At 37.8% G+C, this 19,582-nt stretch overlaps 1 protein-coding gene across 1 annotated transcript; it reads right to left on the reverse strand.

The window, feature by feature from the left end:
- Positions 1-6,377: 6,377 nt before the first annotated feature.
- Positions 6,378-18,944, reverse strand: LOC147668227 (uncharacterized). The gene is made up of 2 exons (XM_086948688.1): positions 18,840-18,944; positions 6,378-14,153 (listed from the first exon to the last, which is right to left on the reverse strand). Exon 2 carries the CDS (start codon positions 14,112-14,114, stop codon positions 7,656-7,658), a length of 6,459 nt encoding a protein of 2,152 aa, XP_086804814.1. The 5' UTR covers positions 14,115-14,153; positions 18,840-18,944; the 3' UTR covers positions 6,378-7,655.
- Positions 18,945-19,582: the final 638 nt, after the last annotated feature.

Here is a 19,582-nt window from a genome sequence, read left to right on the forward strand (position 1 = left end):
TATTCTAAAGCGCAACTTCGAGATTTGGTGGATAACCCCCGACCGGCAAAAACATCCACCAATGACTTAGCAATAAGTGAGTCAGAGGCAAGGGAAACAGTCCCAAATCTGTAAAAGAACTTTGGGCAGATGAGATTGACTTGTGTAGCATGTGGAAAATTAATTTCATGCGGAGAGATGAGTATTACTTTAATAAATAGATCATATGAAAATCATCAATGTCCAAAACGTCCTAGAAAGTAATTTTTGTCATTTTTGAGGAAGAGAGATAACCTACAGTGGTACGGGGTCGTTTTCGTTCGTACTAGGGGGGTAGGTGACATTCCTTCGGGGTGGCTTAGGGGCATTTAAAACAACTTCCCTGATACAGGTAGCATATAAAGTAGAGGCTAAATACCAGGATCTTTATCGATTGCTTTATGCTGTACAAAAATGAAAAACACATACAACAAACCTGGACCATTCATATTTTCAATGTTTCTGCGTACTATACTTTTTAACCCTTAACTAATTGAGCTGCTTCATTTCACCTGCTTTTTAAAAAAAAAAAAAAAAAATCGGAAACAGTGGCCATTTATTCGAAACTTACCAATCTACGCGTTACAACTACGTTTGCTTTTTCAAAAACCTTTAATAAAAATGTTGGTGCACAAATACGGGCCTACAACCCCGTGGGCCGGCCACGGAGCAGGCTGGAACTGTAAATGGGGGGGGGGGGTATTTATTTGTGGAAAACATAACAGAGTCAGTGGTCGTTGATTTCATAGTAAAAAGTGCGACAAGTGCAACAAAATCATTTCGATAATTCATTGTGAGCAAGTACCAAAAGTGTTGACAATTCGAACCTTCAATAATAAATACAGTAATCAATGATGCATTAGAACTTAATATCAATTCATTGTCCGAACGTGTAATCAGTACCCGTCCCATGTCAATTCATTGTTCGAACGTTTAATCAATACCCATCCTGGATCAATTCATTGTCCGAACATATAATCAGTCTTATCCCATATCAATTCATGTGCTAAAAACTGCATACATATCTCATGATATCAAGGCTGAGCAATCGGGGCACAACAAGGAGTTGAGAGTTTCATTTGTACCGGCGCCATTTAGGGTGAGGTCAGGAAGGTCCAAGTATAGTCAAAATGCCTCCACCAACTCGTGGTTGGACCGGGACCTCTTTCGGCAGTCCAAAAGTTTTCGTTGAAGGGTAGCAGAGGGGACTGCCGACATGAACCATCAGTCAAAGTGGGGTGGGAGGCAACAATCTCTCCTACCGGGTCATACTGGTGTCCCACCGGAACTGATCAAGTTGGTAGTCTTGCAGGATTTTGGTCATTTCAAGACTGAGGCCGGCGCCGGCATGAGCGCGCCGACGTCCCGCGGCTACGTCGTGGTCGTTCCGTGGGTGATCATGGCAGTCATTCCCCATCGGGGGTGTCTGCGGGGGTCGGGGGCCCCCGTGGCTCTTATAGAATCTTCAAAGTTGAGGAGAACGTTTCTGGACGCAGGACTCATTTTCTAGCTGAACTCAGAAGCGCTGTTGCACCGCAACAGTGGACGAGACCCCCGCTGGGTGAGCGGAGCATCATTGCCTCGTAATAGTGGACGAGACCTTTTGTCGGGTGAGTGGAGCGCTGCTGCATCGCAAGAGTGGAGGAACCCTTGTCGGGTGAGTGGAGCGTTGGGGGTGCAGCTGAGAGGCCCCCACCTGGGGGGGGTGGGAGAGGCTCATTCGCGCCGCCTCTCCCTCCCAGCGCACCCCACGCCGACACCTGGCGTTGATATCCGTGATGTCCGGACCAGGCGATAAGAGGGGGGGTCGGAGGCAGAGGCAAGACATCCCCCCCCGTGGCCTGCAGGGCGCCGCTTCAGGACCGAACGGGGAGCTCATACCAAGCCGGGGCCAGACCAGGAGATACGAGGGGAGGGGGGGGGGGGGTCGGTGGCATGTGCAAGACATCCCCCCAGTGTTGTCGCAGCCATTATTGAAGAAAGAAGAAGATCCCGTCGGCCTCGGCTCCTCTCCTGGTGCACCTTACGCGACAGCCTTTTTGTTGGGTGAGTGGAGCGTTGGGGGTGCAGCTGAGGGGCCCCCACCTGGGGGGGTGGGAGAGGCTCGTTCGCGCCGCCTCTCCCTCCCAGCGCACCCTACGCCGACACCTGGCGTTGATATCCGTGATGTCCGGACCAGGCGATAAGAGGGGGGGGTCGGAGGCAGAGGCAAGACATCCCCCCCATGGCCTGCAAGGCGGCAGAAGAAGGGAATCGGGAGACCAGTACATTTCGGGCCATCCACCCCACGGCTGATGGCGGTTAGCCGGGCCCCGCCCTGCACGTGTCGAGGTCTCATCTTCCGGATGGGCTTAACCGTGGCCCTGTTGCACTTCGGGAGTTTCCGGAATGGGGGTAGGTATCTGCTGATTTGTATCTATTTCATGTTACCGTTAATGGGCGTGGCGGGCGGTGGGACAGACATGCTTGGAGCAGTGGGGGGGTGCGGAGCCTAGCTACCTCGTGGCTGCCGTAACGTCAAGCTTGGCTTCTTTCACCACTTCCATGTTTCTTATTTCTAGCGAAGTCAAAAACTCATCAGTGGCCTACTGATTTTGTTCGATTTCTTTCCCTTCCTTTTCAAGTGTGTTTCATGCTAAAGTTTCTGTTTAACAGGATACAGTGATTACTTCGTATTTTACATATGTCTTCTTTATTAGGGGTACTCTCCGGTTGAGCCAGATGATGTACATCTAATAAATGGTCCGGGTGGAACTAGTTTCTCAATCAGTGGGGAGTAGATGGGCATGACAGATTACAACCAGGGACAAAGGTCCGCATCACCCACCCTTCACTACTTGCAAAGACTAGACAGAATATTTCTATTCCACGTTATTTGCAAACAGAGAATACCTCGAAAGAACTATTCCTTGAACAATAAATGTCCAGCCAATCAATCAATCTGTGGGGAGAAAAACAGGCATGACGGATTACAACGGGGGACAAAAGTCCGCATTACCTATCCTTCACTATCTGCAAAGGGAGACAGAATATTCCTATTCTTCTCTGTTTGTAGACAGGGAATATCTCAAAGAGCAATAATCGATAAAAAAATAGTAGGATTATAACACTTTAATAACTTATAAATATATACATTGCAACAAAAACAGTAAACATCTTAAAACATTTTTTATTAAAACAGAAGCAACAATGACAACTAACAGTAGTGATATCCTGGGCGGGTGATGGAACTGGGATTGTTAATGGAAAAAGATCTACAGAGAAAGCTATTGTTGAATTATACTTCTCCGGAAATTTAAAACTCACAAATGTTTTATTTGTGTAATCGTTTCAGGTCAAACGGATTGTGGAAAAATGTTCAGAATGGAAGAGTCACCAAAAGGCAAAAAGTACACTCATGTATGAAAATCTTACTATTAATGCTTGACTGAGGCCAAGGAGATCAGAGTGCATGAGTCTCATGCTCGATCGATTGAGCTAGCCGGATCGGGCAACAAAAAGTATAAAATAGTTATGTAAATAGTTATTTAATAAAATGTTTGGCCCTGTTACTTTGCTGGTGTGTTGTATATATTTATAATATTTGCATAGTGTTTGTCGTTATTTTGGGTGGGGTGGGTGGCAGAGCCGAGCTGTCTTGCAGCCATCATGGTGTGGAGCTCAGTTCATCTCGCTAGTTTCGTATTTCTCATGAGGGGTTGTTCTTAATGTTTCTATTTTAGCGAGGTCAAAAAGAGATCCCATTAGTGGCCTACTGATTTTGCTCGATTCCTTTTGTTTTTTTAAATGATTTTTCACTATCTGCAAAGACTAAACAGAGTGTTGCAACTCTGTGCTTGTTTGTAAATAGAGAATGAACCAAAGAGAACCAATTCTAAAACAGTAAATGCTTGGATAACAATCAATCAAATAGAGAGAGAAGCAGGCACGACGGATTACAACAGGGGCAAAGGCCTGCGTTAACTACCCTTCACTATCTGCAAAGAGAGAGTACTCCTAAGAGAAAAGAGGGGGGGGGGAGGGGGGGCAGCGTTTAAAGCACATCAGCGTGCATAAACACGAAAATGTTTTTACCTATCACGTACTTGACATTTGACAGCTTTTGATATTTGCTATTAAAAAACCATTGAAATTCACTGAAAAAACCATTGGTTATAGACCATATATAGTTAGGAATTAGCATTTACAAAACCTTAATTTACTCGCACAAAACCAAGGCATCATGGGACTTGTAGGTTGAAATTATTAACCCTCCAGTGGGTATTTAGAAAGAAATCCGGTTCGGTTCTCTGTGTGCGTTTCGGAGCATGGGGCAACCTTTTTTGACATTTATAATGGCCAGCCTAGGTCTTGGAGTCCGCACCGCCATAGAAAACATATGGGCTGCAGAGAGATACTGGAATTTCTCAAAAGCGGAAAGACAAAGCCTGCCTCAAACCGAACCGGATTTCTTTCTAAATACCCACTGGAGGGTTAATAATTTCACTAAGAAAGAGGATTGAAAGGCAGACACCTTTGGAAAAATGACTGGCGAAAGAAAACCTACAAGTCCCATGATGCCTTGAGACCTCTGCGCCGGAGCCAGCCCACCTGGGGGCAGGTAATCATCATTTAAATGAGGGACTTACAAAGATGACGACATCCCTGCCATCCATCATAGTACCGGTCCATGAACAAGAAGCAGGAGCTTCGAAATGCGTAGGACCTTGAACAATTAATTTTTGGAAATGAATGCCGGTTCGTATAGGATTAAAGAACCTCACTGCAAAACATGGGGTCCTTCTTTGTTCTTTGTGTGCGTTTCGGAGCATGGGGCAACCTTTTTTGACATATATATATATATATATATATATATATATATTCACTGAAAAAACCATAGGTTTCACACCAGTTATAGTTAGGAATTAGCATTTAAAAAACCTTACAAATTCACTGAAAAAACCATAGGTTTCACACCAGTTATAGTTAGCTGGAAATTTTACTGATATAAAACCATTGAAATTCCCACGTTATAGTTAGTCGGACTCACTATAACTTGCGCGTACAATGCACTGCTGATGACATCACATATTACATCACTCATGACATGGTCAGTGACATCACTCATGACACCATCCTTGTGACATAGTGACAGACCTCCTCTCAGTGTAAAGTAACCCTTGAGACACATATTCAAAAATAGAAACTGAAATTTTTAAAAAATGGACATACCTATATCAGTTACAACAAGCAATTCTGTACTTCCACTATCTATATACACATCCACTCATTCACCAACAGTTCTATATAGTCACTCATACATATACTCACTCATCATATGAAGAGATACACCTATACATCCTGTTACACACCGACATTCATCCAAAAGTTACTCACACACATATTCACACGTGCAAATAAACTATTGAACAACCATTTATTTGAATATAGAGTTATACACACACTTCCACCTTACTTCTATTGAAAATTACACATATTTATTCTCTTAAACAATCACTTATAGAAACACATACTTATTTAAACAGGAAATCTTACAATCTCTTACTCTCACATATACTCACTTATATACATCAATATTCATATATACTAGATTAAAACATATGTAGTTACTGATAAAGACACTAGTGAGACAGTCATTCACTCACTAACAAACACATATAGACACTCATCCACCCATACAGTCCTGTACATATGCTGTCTTCAAAACACATACAAACAAAGAGTCAGTCACTCATGCATCTATGTGCTAAGTAATACCTCCACCAAACCATATAGACACTCATACTAAAACTAATAAAAATATCAAATAACCCATATACATACGCATGTAGCTACTTATCAACACATGTAGCCACTTATACACAAAGTGAAACACTAATATATGTATTTAAATATTTAAACATAACTCACTAATATTTATTTTTCAGAAAGACACATATTCACTGGATGGTGTCATCAGTGATGTCATGAGTGATGTCACTGACCATGTCATGAGTGATGTAATATGTGATGTCATCAGCAGTGCATTGTACGCGCAAGTTATAGTGAGTCCGACTAACTATAACGTGGGAATTTCAATGGTTTTATATCAGTAAAATTTCCAGCTAACTATAACTGGTGTGAAACCTATGGTTTTTTCAGTGAATTTGTAAGGTTTTTTAAATGCTAATTCCTAACTATAACTGGTGTGAAACCTATGGTTTTTTCAGTGAATTTCATAGGTTTTTTTAATGCTAATTTCTAACTATAACTGGTGTGTAACCTATGGTTTTTTCAGTGAATTTCATAGGTTTTTTTAATGCTAATTCCTAACTTTTTATACAGACTCATACCTATGTGTTTTTTAGTGAATTGCTAAAGTATGTTTTTGTAAAAATGAACACTATAATGTATATTGAGATAATATTTTTAATTTAAAATATTTTTTTTTTATATTTCACTTTGGTGCGCTTTCGGTGCGCGCACCCGTGCGCGTACCGTCAGCGCACTAACAAAAAAAAAGAAAAAAAAAATGAAGGAGGGACTGTGTAATAGATAGTAAGACAGATAAAAAGTGTAAAAGGAAGTAACTGAGAAAAGAAAAATGAATAAGGGAGCAAAAGAAAGAAGAAATAGGAAGAACACTAAAGTAGAGGTTAAGGGAGAATATAAATGGATATTGAAAGTAAAAAGAAGGACAGTTAAGTATGAGAATGACAGGTAGTGACGGGATCAGAGGAAAAGAATAGCAGCGATTGAGGGAAAGTAAATATCAGTGAATATAAGTAAAGAGGGGTGAAAGAGGGTACATATAAGTGAATAAGGGCAACACATGGGGAGTAATAGAGAGAAAGAAGAGAGAGAGTAAAAGAAAGACAAAAGGAAGAACTAACTGAACTACAGTACAATGAGTGTGAAAGAAAAAAAAATGGAGAAAGAGAAAGAGGGTTAGGAAACTAAAGCAGTGGTACTAAGAGAATATAAAAAAGATAAAAAGTGGTGGAAGGAACTGAGGAAATGCAGATAGTTCCTATTAGATTAAGAAGTTGTGAATGAAGTACAGTAAAGAAACAGCAATGAAAAAAGATTGTAAATTATTAAAGAGAGGTAAATAAGGGTGAAAAAGAAAATGAGTGCATAACAATGTGAACACAATATAAATTACATAATGCAAACTACACAATAACTTCTACAATATGTTACATTATTTATTTTTGCTGTTCTCAGAATATATTGAATTCCACTTAAATTAGTGAGTTCAAAGTCTTCATCATATAACAGCGGGAAAAAAAAAACACAATCTAAAAGATTGTGTTTAAAAAAACCCATTCAAACATACATCTCATATATGTACACTAATCTTTGATTCACTTACTTTTCCATGAGGCCAAATAGAAGATAGTGAAGGTCCTTTTGGTAGAAAAAAAGTCTGCTGTTCCTTATGAGTTCCATTTCATCGACTTCCTATGAAAAAAGATCTAAAAACATCATACCATACACAATCCTCACGGCCAATTTGTGTCTGATATATCGGTATTTTTTACTTTGAGATCCACTTAAAGTATCTACATGAGATAAATAATTTCAAATATTAGATTAACTAACTAACTAACTAACTTTTATTAACTATTCCCGTCTTCAAAGGCCAATTCCCTTTACTAAAACTTTGGTTTTAAAAACACTAGATAAGAATTTGTAGAGTCATAAGGCAAACGTTGTTTATAAGTTAAATGAGAATCATTGCAGTAACTCCATCCATTTTCAGATTTTAAGTAGCATGTATAATGTCCTGAGGTGGTCGAAGGTCCATCATGATAAATAATAGCTTCAGTTGTAAAGGTCCTTCCAGAAATTGATAACTGAGAAGCCACAAAATTTTTGATAGAAGTTGTCAATTTAGTTCCATCAGGTCTACATCGTTGGAAAACTAAAATGATATACTGCCCATACCTTTGTATAAATAATGTGGACAGCATTGTACAGTTACATTGGGTACACACCATATTATGATCTGCTGCTTTAACTAGATTTTTAAAAGACACTGATTTACAGTCTGGTAAAGTCAAATATATAAATCTTTCAGTGTCTATTGTAGTAGTACTTGATAAACTACAATTGTGGCAGTCATGCTGCCATTGATAAGAAAGACTGAAAAGATTATCTACATCTACACCTTCATCTTCCAAAACACCAAACATATACATTAAAAATTCCTGACAATCCTGCTGAATGTTCTGTGAAAATTTATCTTGACCAGAACACAAATCTAAAATATTTCGAATTTCTGTTACACTTTCTATTTGTGCTGTAACACTGCTACATTTCTGAAACACAGAATTCAATAAACCACACAATCTTTGATCCCGATTTTCAACAATCTGTTCTTGTAAACTTTTAAGAAAAAAAACAACATTAACCACTACATTAGCATAGCAGTTGACACCAGAACTGTTTTCAAACTGAAATCCAACAACATTTTCTCCACAATTCTTTTTCTTCCTGTTTTCAATTACAGTTTTCTCTACTTTTTGTCTTTTTGCAACTACCTCACTACAATTATCCTCATTTCTTCTTTTTCGGCCTACCACACGTTTTTCAAACAGAGGATATTGAGGCAAATGTGGAGCATACTCTCTTCTTAACCTATTGTATTCTTTAACACAATCTAGATCGGCAGAAATATTTGTCTCATCACATGCAATCAAATACAATCCTGATAAAGTTCTGACTCGAGATAATGCCACATATGCCATACCCTCTTTAAACACAGATCTTCCAATGTTCACCAATGCACTATCTACACTTAAACCTTGAGATTTATGAATTGTCACTGCATACGCCAAACAAACAGGAAACTGTTTTCGGCGAACATATAAGTCTTTTACAAGTAAAAATCTAGCAGAACAACGACTTATTTGTTGTACTTGTTCAATGCCATCAAATTTTATTTTTAAAAATTCAATTCCATCTCTATTTCTGTAATTCACAAAATCAACAACATAACCCATTGCTCCATTTACCAGACCGCTTTCAACATTTAAATTCCTTCTCAAAATGATACGACAATTTAAACACACATTCAGAGTCTTTTCAAAACCAGCTGTTTTTGAAATACTTTTCTCCAATGAATGCAATTTAATTTTCAAATTTTCTGACAAAACAATTGTTGCACCCATATGCTCTATTTTATCTATTGCTTCTAGTTTCACAATCTCTTCATTTTCTAAGTCTAACATTTTTTGGTTGAAGATGGAACATTCTTGCAGAGTTGGCATCAAACATATCCCAGATTTCTTCTCAGTCATTTTTTTAAAAATATTCTCTGGAAGAATGTTTTCATTTGGATACAAATTTGAAATTAATCGACTATGCAAAGCTTTTTTCCCTTTCTCAGTCATTTTTCCAATTCTTACATCTTGTAGAATATTTTTATAATCTTCATCCTTGGCCTGTCGCATATTTTGAAGCAGTTCAGCATATTTAAAATTTAGCCATATATTAACATTTCCAATGCTTCCAAGGGACTTCCTGGTATCTTCATGCGTGAGCATTTTAAACACTGGTTGTCCTTTTACTGGAGTCAACTGCAATAGATCTCCAAAAACAATAATGTGTTTTCCTCCAAATAACACATCATAGTCTGTTTTAAGAATTTCTTGCATTCTCAAATGCACAAAAGCAAGCATTAGATTTGAGACCATGCTTACTTCATCTATGATAAGAAGTTTCATTTTCTTCAAGACTCTTGAAACTTCAGAACACGCATCTCCAGATAGCTTGTTGTAATGCAATTTATTATCATGTTCAACTGGCAGCATCAATAAACGATGTAGAGTAATCCCTTTAATGTTATGTGCTGCCAGACCAGTTGGAGCAGTTACAACACAAGACAGTGGTGAATCAGTCCTTTTCTGCAGATAACTTGCAACGGCTTTAATTAGAAAACTTTTTCCTGTCCCCGCTTCTCCACTTACATACAGTCGGACAGGGTCAAATAATATACATGAGCACTCTTTTTTCTCATGTCTGAATCCATGTTCAATCTGCTCTGTGACTTCATCATATATCTTTTTCTGCTCAATGTTTAGTTGCGTTACCAAATCTTCTAAGTTAACTCCATCCTCTTGAGCTTGTTCCATAGCTCTTTCCACCTCATCCATGGCAGTGGCAGCTTCATTTTGGATAATTGGTCCTCCTAGTGGATCCTGGCTCAATGAAGTAGAACTCTGACTATCTTGAGAACTGTTTCTAGCTATCTCTTCAGCAATTGTGGTTTCTTGCTCCATTTCTTCATTCAACATTTGCAGATAATTTAGAAAAATAGGACATTCTATGGTATCCTTAGTTGCATTAAAAGAGTCTTCATAACAGAGAAAATCTCCAAGTAGTTCCTCTTCTGTACGCCATGGCTTAAAGAGTTGCAAAAGAGCTAAGTAGTAAAATTCTCTTTTGTCTGGAACTTCACAACTCAATTTTCGATGATTAATCAAATGGCCTTTTTTCTGCTTCACTAGACATCCTTCATAGCCAATGAGTGCATATTTTCCATTATTGATATCTTCTGTGATGTTCCTCTTATAACTGTAGTTTTGAAGAACTTCATACAAACATGTGTTCTCAAGGTGAGTACTTCTATTTGGATAGTATGTATCCAACATATTTGTCTTCAAAATATCTGTACTGTTTGGTTCTTTTTCCGCCAAATATTCAATTTCTTGTACAGATTTCAAAACTCGGTTTCGTGTGGCAGCAAGACCAAGACTCACCCAAATGATTGTTCTTGATTTGGCATAGAGACTTGCTGATGATAACCGATCAGAACATTCATATGCTCCAATTTCTCGATGCGACAACATCTTCAGACTGAAACTGTATAATTTCTTGCTTAGACTCTTTTCATGTGAAATGTCCTCCCACATTTCCTTCAGTTCTGTCTTTTCTTTTTTGGTGATGTAAGATGTCACATATCGAGCCACAGCAATAGAGTTGTCAGCAACGAACTGAATATCCATGTTAGCATTCCACATGGACAAAATCACTGGGTTGTAATCGTTGATGTACTTAGATTCTTCATTTCTTTTCAAATTATATGTGTTTTTGGGAGATTTTCTCGTCACAGTATGTCGTAGAGATGACATCAAATTATTTACTCTTCCCTTAGAAATCACTGGTCGAGGAAATGCAAAACGACATTTCGTGTAGTACTTTTCCTTGTTTTTAAATTTTCGACGACAGTACTTTCCACAACGATGAGATTGAAAACGTAAAACTTGTTGCCTTAAATTGTTTTCTTCAGTAGATTTTGGAACAGCACATGTTGAATACTCTTCAATGAAACTCATCACTGTTTCATCTGAATCTGTTCCAAATTTGGGTGCATCTTTAATCCACAACAACATATGTATATGAGGAGCACCTCTCGCTTGATATTCCTTCCTCCAAAAGAAATCCAAAACCTCTCCAAGGGGAGGATTTTTTTTGTTGGTAATAAAAGACATCATAGCTTCAAATCTATGATTAAAATATCTGCAAACATTCACTGGATCTAAAGAACACAGTTCTCCTGGTGTTTTCAATTCTATATTTGGTATGTTTTCATTTGCCTCTCGTAGAAATTGAAGTAAATCGTCCCATGCATACTCAGCACAGCTAAGAGTGAGGAACCATGTAGGAGTTCCTAAGTTTCTTAGCATACATTTCAATTCTCCATGACGACGAAACCAATACTCATTGGTTCCACGTTGACATGCCATGAGATTGATTAGCTGAGATTCCAAAATACTGTCTTGCAGATTAACTTTCTCCATAAAGTCCCTTGCACATACATTTTGCAAATGAGGTCCACTTTTTAATATATGATTAACTGCATAAGAAAGCCCAGACAAATCACTTTCAAACAGTAGATGAAATAAATATGGAATGCATTGACGAAACCTTGGATCTTCTGCATATAATCTTAGAGTCCGGTATTCAGCTGCAGGAATTTGAACTGGTCGATCATCATATCGTCCACCACAACCTGTTGGAAATAATTGTGGAAAACAACGAGCTTCCAAACTTTCTTCCCATACACTAATGGGACTTCCTTTTGCTGCCTTCATTTGAAACAAGTCAATTGCATTTCCCATTACTTCTTTGGAATGCAAAGGATGAACAGTATAATGTTCATATATTTCTTCAGTTCTAGACACATCAACTTTTTCAATTTGACCAACTGAAGAATCACTATCTTCTTCTGTAGCTGTTTCCTCAACTCCAACACTTACATGTTTGTAGTACTCATTGTTTTTAACTAAATACAACGTTGCCTTCTTGACTTTTTTAACATCCACTAAATCTTGCCAAATTTTCTTACTCTTTGTTGGAACCCCATTAACTAGAATAACTAAAGGATCTTCTTCTGCTCTTTCTACACCAATTGTATTAATATTTTTCTTTACATCTAGAGGCAAATAAACAACTCTTCCCTTTAATCCTCTCAGTAAATCTGATGGAGGCAATTTCCCTGTCTTAGGCTCCATGCGTACAATAGCCTGAAAAGGATGGACACATTGAATCAAAATAGATTCATAAGTATTTAGATCCATCAATTCAGAAGGAATATCTATCAACTGAAGATTATTATAAACTGCTCTTGCAGGCATTCTATTTTCATTTAATTTTTTCAAACAATAAGTGCAAATACGCTGATCCAAACTCAAATCAAAAGAATTCTCCACCAACAAATAACTTACAAAATCCTCCCATTCACTATTATTTTCCAATTCACTTTTTGCATATAAATCAACTAACCTAGTCTGAATTTTATAATGAGTCCGTCGACAACACACACAAGTTACATTAGGCCTCTCACTTGATTTCACCTTAAACTTGATAATTTCCTCATCAAACTTTTCAATACTTGAAATTTGTCCATTATCTTCTGCATTACCATCCATTACTATATCTATTTCTACACTGTCCTCTTTGTTCCCAAAATAACAAAACTCAATTTCTTCACAAATAGTCTTCACATCCACTTCAGATCCATGCAAAAGAGCACTATTTAACTGTTTAAGCTTAAGTGCAGGACTTTTTGCATAATACAACTTCCTCACTAATTTCCTTACGTTATTATGATGCACTGCTAACATCCTAAAATGATGAAAAACACTCCGACAAACTTTTCTAGAAAGACATGCTAGTGAATGCCCTTGCAAACCTGTGCTTTCTCTCACTCTGCAAGGATCTAACTCTTGCAGGATCTTCATTTTTTGTTTGAGACTTTTTTTACTATATGTACGTAAGAAATTTCGAAGCAAATCAATTGATTCCTGTCGCACACTACAAATACTACTGCATTTCCATGTGTACACTGGACCCTTAGTACGTCTCCCTAAAACTTCATCAGCTAACACCTCTTCTGCATCTCTAGGTACAAGTTTCTCTTTTTCCATCACACAACTATCTTTCACCTCATAGGCACGACCACTGGTGTCAACCGCATGCACCAAATCATTTTCCTGAAAGTAACTCTCCTCATTAAAAAAAGGCTCAGAACTTGAACTATGCATCCATTCACCAGAAAATACTTCACAAAAATTACTCCGATTAATAATTCTTTTCCATCTACTGTTCGATTTGAAAACATCCATTGCCTTATTAAGTATCCTAATTCTATTGATTATTAAAATAAATAATTTTTTCTTAACTTCAAAAGCCTGATCAACAATCTTTTCTACACTTTTCTTTTTCTTGTAAAAAGCAGCTTTTAGTTTAATTTTCTTTTCATTTTTTAGCAAATTTAAAACTACCCTATTGCGAAACATTCGCCTACGAATGTCCCTAAAAACATTTACTCTTCTATTGCTAACCATTCTCTTCTCTCCTGGTCCAATGGAAACATTTTTTGTGGGCTTCTCTTTCCTTTTTAGATTTGTTGACTTTTTCTGTATATTCACATTAGCAATTTCATTTTTTTTCCTACGACATATGTTACGAAGAAAAGACTTAATTGGCTTACCAGAAGCTTTTCTGGTGTTTTTTGAAGTAGTTGTTGAAGAGGATTCCATAAACTCTGTTGTTGATGTTCTCCTTTTCCGTATGGTATTTTTGATATTTCTTTGCCTTGAAGGCATTTTTGCTTGCTTTTCAGAAGTTGATTTGAATCTGTTGTTCTGTTAAAAAAACACATGAAAGACCACTATTAGCAAACAACAAAGTAATGTTAAAAAGCAAACAATATAAACAATAAATTGCAACATATTTAAGTTTATACAATAGCAACTCATGGCTTTATTTTTAAAGGCCTTGCGCCACCAGTGCGTCACTTATTACCCATGTTTAAAGTCAAGCATCAGCTGCACATGCCATTCATAAATAAGGGCCAAATGCAAATACCAATCAATTGCACCCAAAAATCGATTTTTCAATAACATGTAAGAAACACTGCGCAAAACCTAAGTACAACCACTCAATATCATCAAACAAAGTCAGGGTCTGATTTATAAAGGCCTTGCGCCACCAGTGCGTCACTTATTACCCATGTTTAAAGTCTTGCATCGGCTGCACATGGCAATCATAAATAAGGGCCAAATACATATACCAATCAATTGCACCCAAAAATCGATTTTTGAATAACATGTAAGAAACACTGCGCAGAACCTATGTACAACCAATCAATATCATCAAACAAAGTCAGGGCCTTATTTATGAAAGCCTTGCGCCACCAGTGCGTCACTTATTACCCATGTTTAAAGTCATGCATCAGCTGCACATGGCAATCATAAATAAGGGCCAAATACATATACCAATCAATTGCACCCAAAAATCGATTTTTGAATAACATGTAAGAAACACTGTGCAGAACCTATGTACAACCAATCAATATCATCAAACAAAGTCAGAGCCTTATTTATGAAAGCCTTGCGCCACCAGTGCGTCACTTATTACCCATGTTTAAAGTCATGCATCAGCTGCACATGGCAATCATAAATAAGTGCCAAATACATATACCAATCAATTGCACCCCAAAATCGATTTTTGAATAACATGTAAGGAACACTGCACAGAACCTAAGTACAACCACTCAATATCATCAAACAAAGTCAGGCCTTATTTATGAAAGCCTTGCGCCACCAGTGCGTCACTTATTACCCATGTTTAAAGTCATGCATCAGTTGCACATGGCAATCATAAATTAGGGCAAAATACATATACTAATCAATTGCACCCAAAAATCAATTTTACAATAACATGTAAGAAACACGGCGCAGAACCTAAGTACAACCAATCAATATCATCAAACAAAGTCAGGGCCTTATTTATGAAAGCCTTGCGCCACCAGTGCGTCACTTATTACCCATGTTTAAAGTCATGCATCAGCTGCACATGGCATTCATAAATAAGGGCCAAATACATATACCAATCAATTGCACCCAAAAATCGATTTTTCAATAACATGTAAGAAGCACTGTGCAGAACCTATGTACAACCAATCAATATCATCAAACAAAGTCAGAGCCTTATTTATGAAAGCCTTGCGCCACCAGTGCGTCACTTATTACCCATGTTTAAAGTCATGCATCAGCTGCACATGGCAATCATAAATAAGGACCAAATACATATACCAATCAATTGCACCCAAAAATCGATTTTTGTTTAACATGTAAGAAGCACTGTGCAGAACCTATGTACAACCAATCAATATCATCAAACAAAGTCAGAGCCTTATTTATGAAAGCCTTGCGCCACCAGTGCGTCACTTATTACCCATGTTTAAAGTCATGCATCAGTTGCACATGGCAATCATAAATTAGGGCAAAATACATATACTAATCAATTGCACCCAAAAATCGATTTTTCAATAACATGTAAGGAACACGGCGCAGAACCTAAGTACAACCAATCAATATCATCAAACAAAGTCAGGGCCTTATTTATGAAAGCCTTGCGCCACCAGTGCGTCACTTATTACCCATGTTTAAAGTCATGCATCAGCTGCACATGGCAATCATAAATAAGGGCCAAATACATATACCAATCAATTGCACCCAAAAATCGATTTTTGAATAACATGTAAGGAACACTGCACAGAACCTAAGTACAACCACTCAATATCATCAAACAAAGTCAGGCCTTATTTATGAAAGCCTTGCGCCACCAGTGCATCACTTATTACCCATGTTTAAAGTCATGCATCAGTTGCACATGGCAATCATAAATTAGGGCAAAATACATATACTAATCAATTGCACCCAAAAATCGATTTTTCAATAACATGTAAGGAACACGGCGCAGAACCTATGTACAACCAATCAATATCATCAAACAAAGTCAGGGCCTTATTTATGAAAGCCTTGCGCCACCAGTGCGTCACTTATTACCCATGTTTAAAGTCATGCATCAGCTGCACATGGCATTCATAAATAAGGGCCAAATACATATACCAATCAATTGCACCCAAAAATCGAATTTTGAATAACATGTAAGGAACTCTGCACAGAACCTAAGTACAACCACTCAATATCATCAAACAAAGTCAGGGTCTTATTTATGAAAGCCTTGCGCCACCAGTGCGTCACTTATTACCCATGTTTAAAGTCATGCATCAGCTGCACATGGCATTCATAAATAAGGGCCAAATACATATACCAATCAATTGCACCCAAAAATCGATTTTTGAATAACATGTAAGGAACACTGCACAGAACCTAAGTACAACCACTCAATATCATCAAACAAAGTCAGGCCTTATTTATGAAAGCCTTGCGCCACCAGTGCGTCACTTATTACCCATGTTTAAAGTCATGCATCAGCTGCACATGGCAATCATAAATTAGGGCAAAATACATATACCAATCAATTGCACCCAAAAATCGATTTTTGAATAACATGTAAGGAACACTGCACAGAACCTAAGTACAACCAATCAATATCATCAAACAAAGTCAGGGCCTTATTTATGAAAGCCTTGCGCCACCAGTGCGTCACTTATTACCCATGTTTAAAGTCATGCATCAGTTGCACATGGCAATCATAAATTAGGGCAAAATACATATACTAATCAATTGCACCCAAAAATCGATTTTTCAATAACATGTAAGAAACACTGCGCAGAACCTAAGTACAACCAATCAATATCATCAAACAAAGTCAGGGCCTTATTTATGAAAGCCTTGCGCCACCAGTGCGTCACTTATTACCCATGTTTAAAGTCATGCATCAGCTGCACATGGCATTCATAAATAAGGGCCAAATACATATACCAATCAATTGCACCCAAAAATCGATTTTTGTTTAACATGTAAGAAGCACTGTGCAGAACCTATGTACAACCAATCAATATCATCAAACAAAGTCAGAGCCTTATTTATGAAAGCCTTGCACCACCAGTGCGTCACTTATTACCCATGTTTAAAGTCATGCATCAGCTGCACATGGCAATCATAAATAAGGGCCAAATACATATACCAATCAATTGCACCCAAAAATCGATTTTTGAATAACATGTAAGGAACACTGCACAGAACCTAAGTACAACCACTCAATATCATCAAACAAAGTCAGGCCTTATTTATGAAAGCCTTGCGCCACCAGTGCGTCACTTATTACCCATGTTTAAAGTCATGCATCAGTTGCACATGGCAATCATAAATTAGGGCAAAATACATATACTAATCAATTGCACCCAAAAATCGATTTTTCAATAACATGTAAGGAACACGGCGCAGAACCTAAGTACAACCAATCAATATCATCAAACAAAGTCAGGGCCTTATTTATGAAAGCCTTGCGCCACCAGTGCGTCACTTATTACCCATGTTTAAAGTCATGCATCAGCTGCACATGGCAATCATAAATAAGGACCAAATACATATACCAATCAATTGCACCCAAAAATCGATTTTTGAATAACATGTAAGGAACACTGCACAGAACCTAAGTACAACCACTCAATATCATCAAACAAAGTCAGGCCTTATTTATGAAAGCCTTGCGCCACCAGTGCGTCACTTATTACCCATGTTTAAAGTCATGCATCAGTTGCACATGGCAATCATAAATTAGGGCAAAATACATATACTAATCAATTGCACCCAAAAATCGATTTTTCAATAACATGTAAGGAACACGGCGCAGAACCTATGTACAACCAATCAATATCATCAAACAAAGTCAGGGCCTTATTTATGAAAGCCTTGCGCCACCAGTGCGTCACTTATTACCCATGTTTAAAGTCATGCATCAGCTGCACATGGCATTCATAAATAAGGGCCAAATACATATACCAATCAATTGCACCCAAAAATCGATTTTTAAATAACATGTAAGGAACACTGCACAGAACCTAAGTACAACCACTCAATATCATCAAACAAAGTCAGGGCCTTATTTATGAAAGCCTTGCGCCACCAGTGCGTCACTTATTACCCATGTTTAAAGTCATGCATCAGCTGCACATGGCATTCATAAATAAGGGCCAAATACATATACCAATCAATTGCACCCAAAAATCGATTTTTCAATAACATGTAAGAAACACTGCACAGAACCTAACTAAAACCACTCAATCTCATCAAACAAAATCAGGGCCTCATTTATAAAAGCCTGGCGCCACCAGTGCATCACTTATTACCCATGTTTAAAGTCATGCATCAACTGCACATGGCAATCATAAAAAAGGCCAAATAAAAATACCATTCATTTGCACCCAAAATCGATTTTTAAATAACATGTAAAAAACACTGCGCAGGACTTATATACTAACATACAATTTCACTTCTAAAACATAACTATCTGCTTCCAAATATTCTCCATAGAGAAAATAAATCTCTATCTAAATTAAATGAATCATTACTTACCTTTAGAAATGCTTTTGGAGATTGAAAACAGTGTCAGACACACACACCAATTTTTCTTTAGCAGAGGAAAAGGTGTGCTCTCAATACACTGAAACCAAGACTGGCATAGAAAATCTCTATCTTTGTACACATATGCCTTAATTCAACCAATGAAAACTCTTCCCTCACTATTTTCAAACCAACACCCATCCCCCTCTCAAACCTTTCTATCTGTTACCATAGCAACTCCCTCCTAACTGAACTCTAAGGTTCAAAAGTTTATCTTACAATGTTGCAAATTAACTCAGCAAGGATGTTTGACCTGTGAATACAGCAGCCTATACAGGGTATTTTTGCTTTTGGTGATTTTTTTTAAACCATTCAAATTGCTTCTTTCACACAACATAACCATACACCCTAACTTTCAGTTTTCAACTATCTGAATCCACCAATCATTGCTAGTGATTCAAGAGCACAGAAACTCCACAATTATTTTTTTGTGAACTCCTACTGTTCCAACTGCCATTTCATTCCCACACTTCATCTGACTGGACCAGAACCTTCTCACATCATGTACTCTGTTTGGGTTATTGGACATAGCTACATCCACTGGGCTCAAAGGTATGCAGCTAGCAGAAATTTTCATAACCTTGATTTATCAAATGTGGAAATCAAGTGGATTGGCCACAGAGGATTAAAATGTCACCAATTGATACCATTGGTGAAAACCTTTTTGCATCTGCCAGAACCTGACCTTATAATTG

Source organism: Lissotriton vulgaris, unplaced genomic scaffold (assembly GCF_964263255.1).
Source record: "Lissotriton vulgaris unplaced genomic scaffold, aLisVul1.2 SCAFFOLD_5280, whole genome shotgun sequence".
In the NCBI taxonomy this organism is placed as follows: domain Eukaryota; kingdom Metazoa; phylum Chordata; class Amphibia; order Caudata; family Salamandridae; genus Lissotriton; species Lissotriton vulgaris.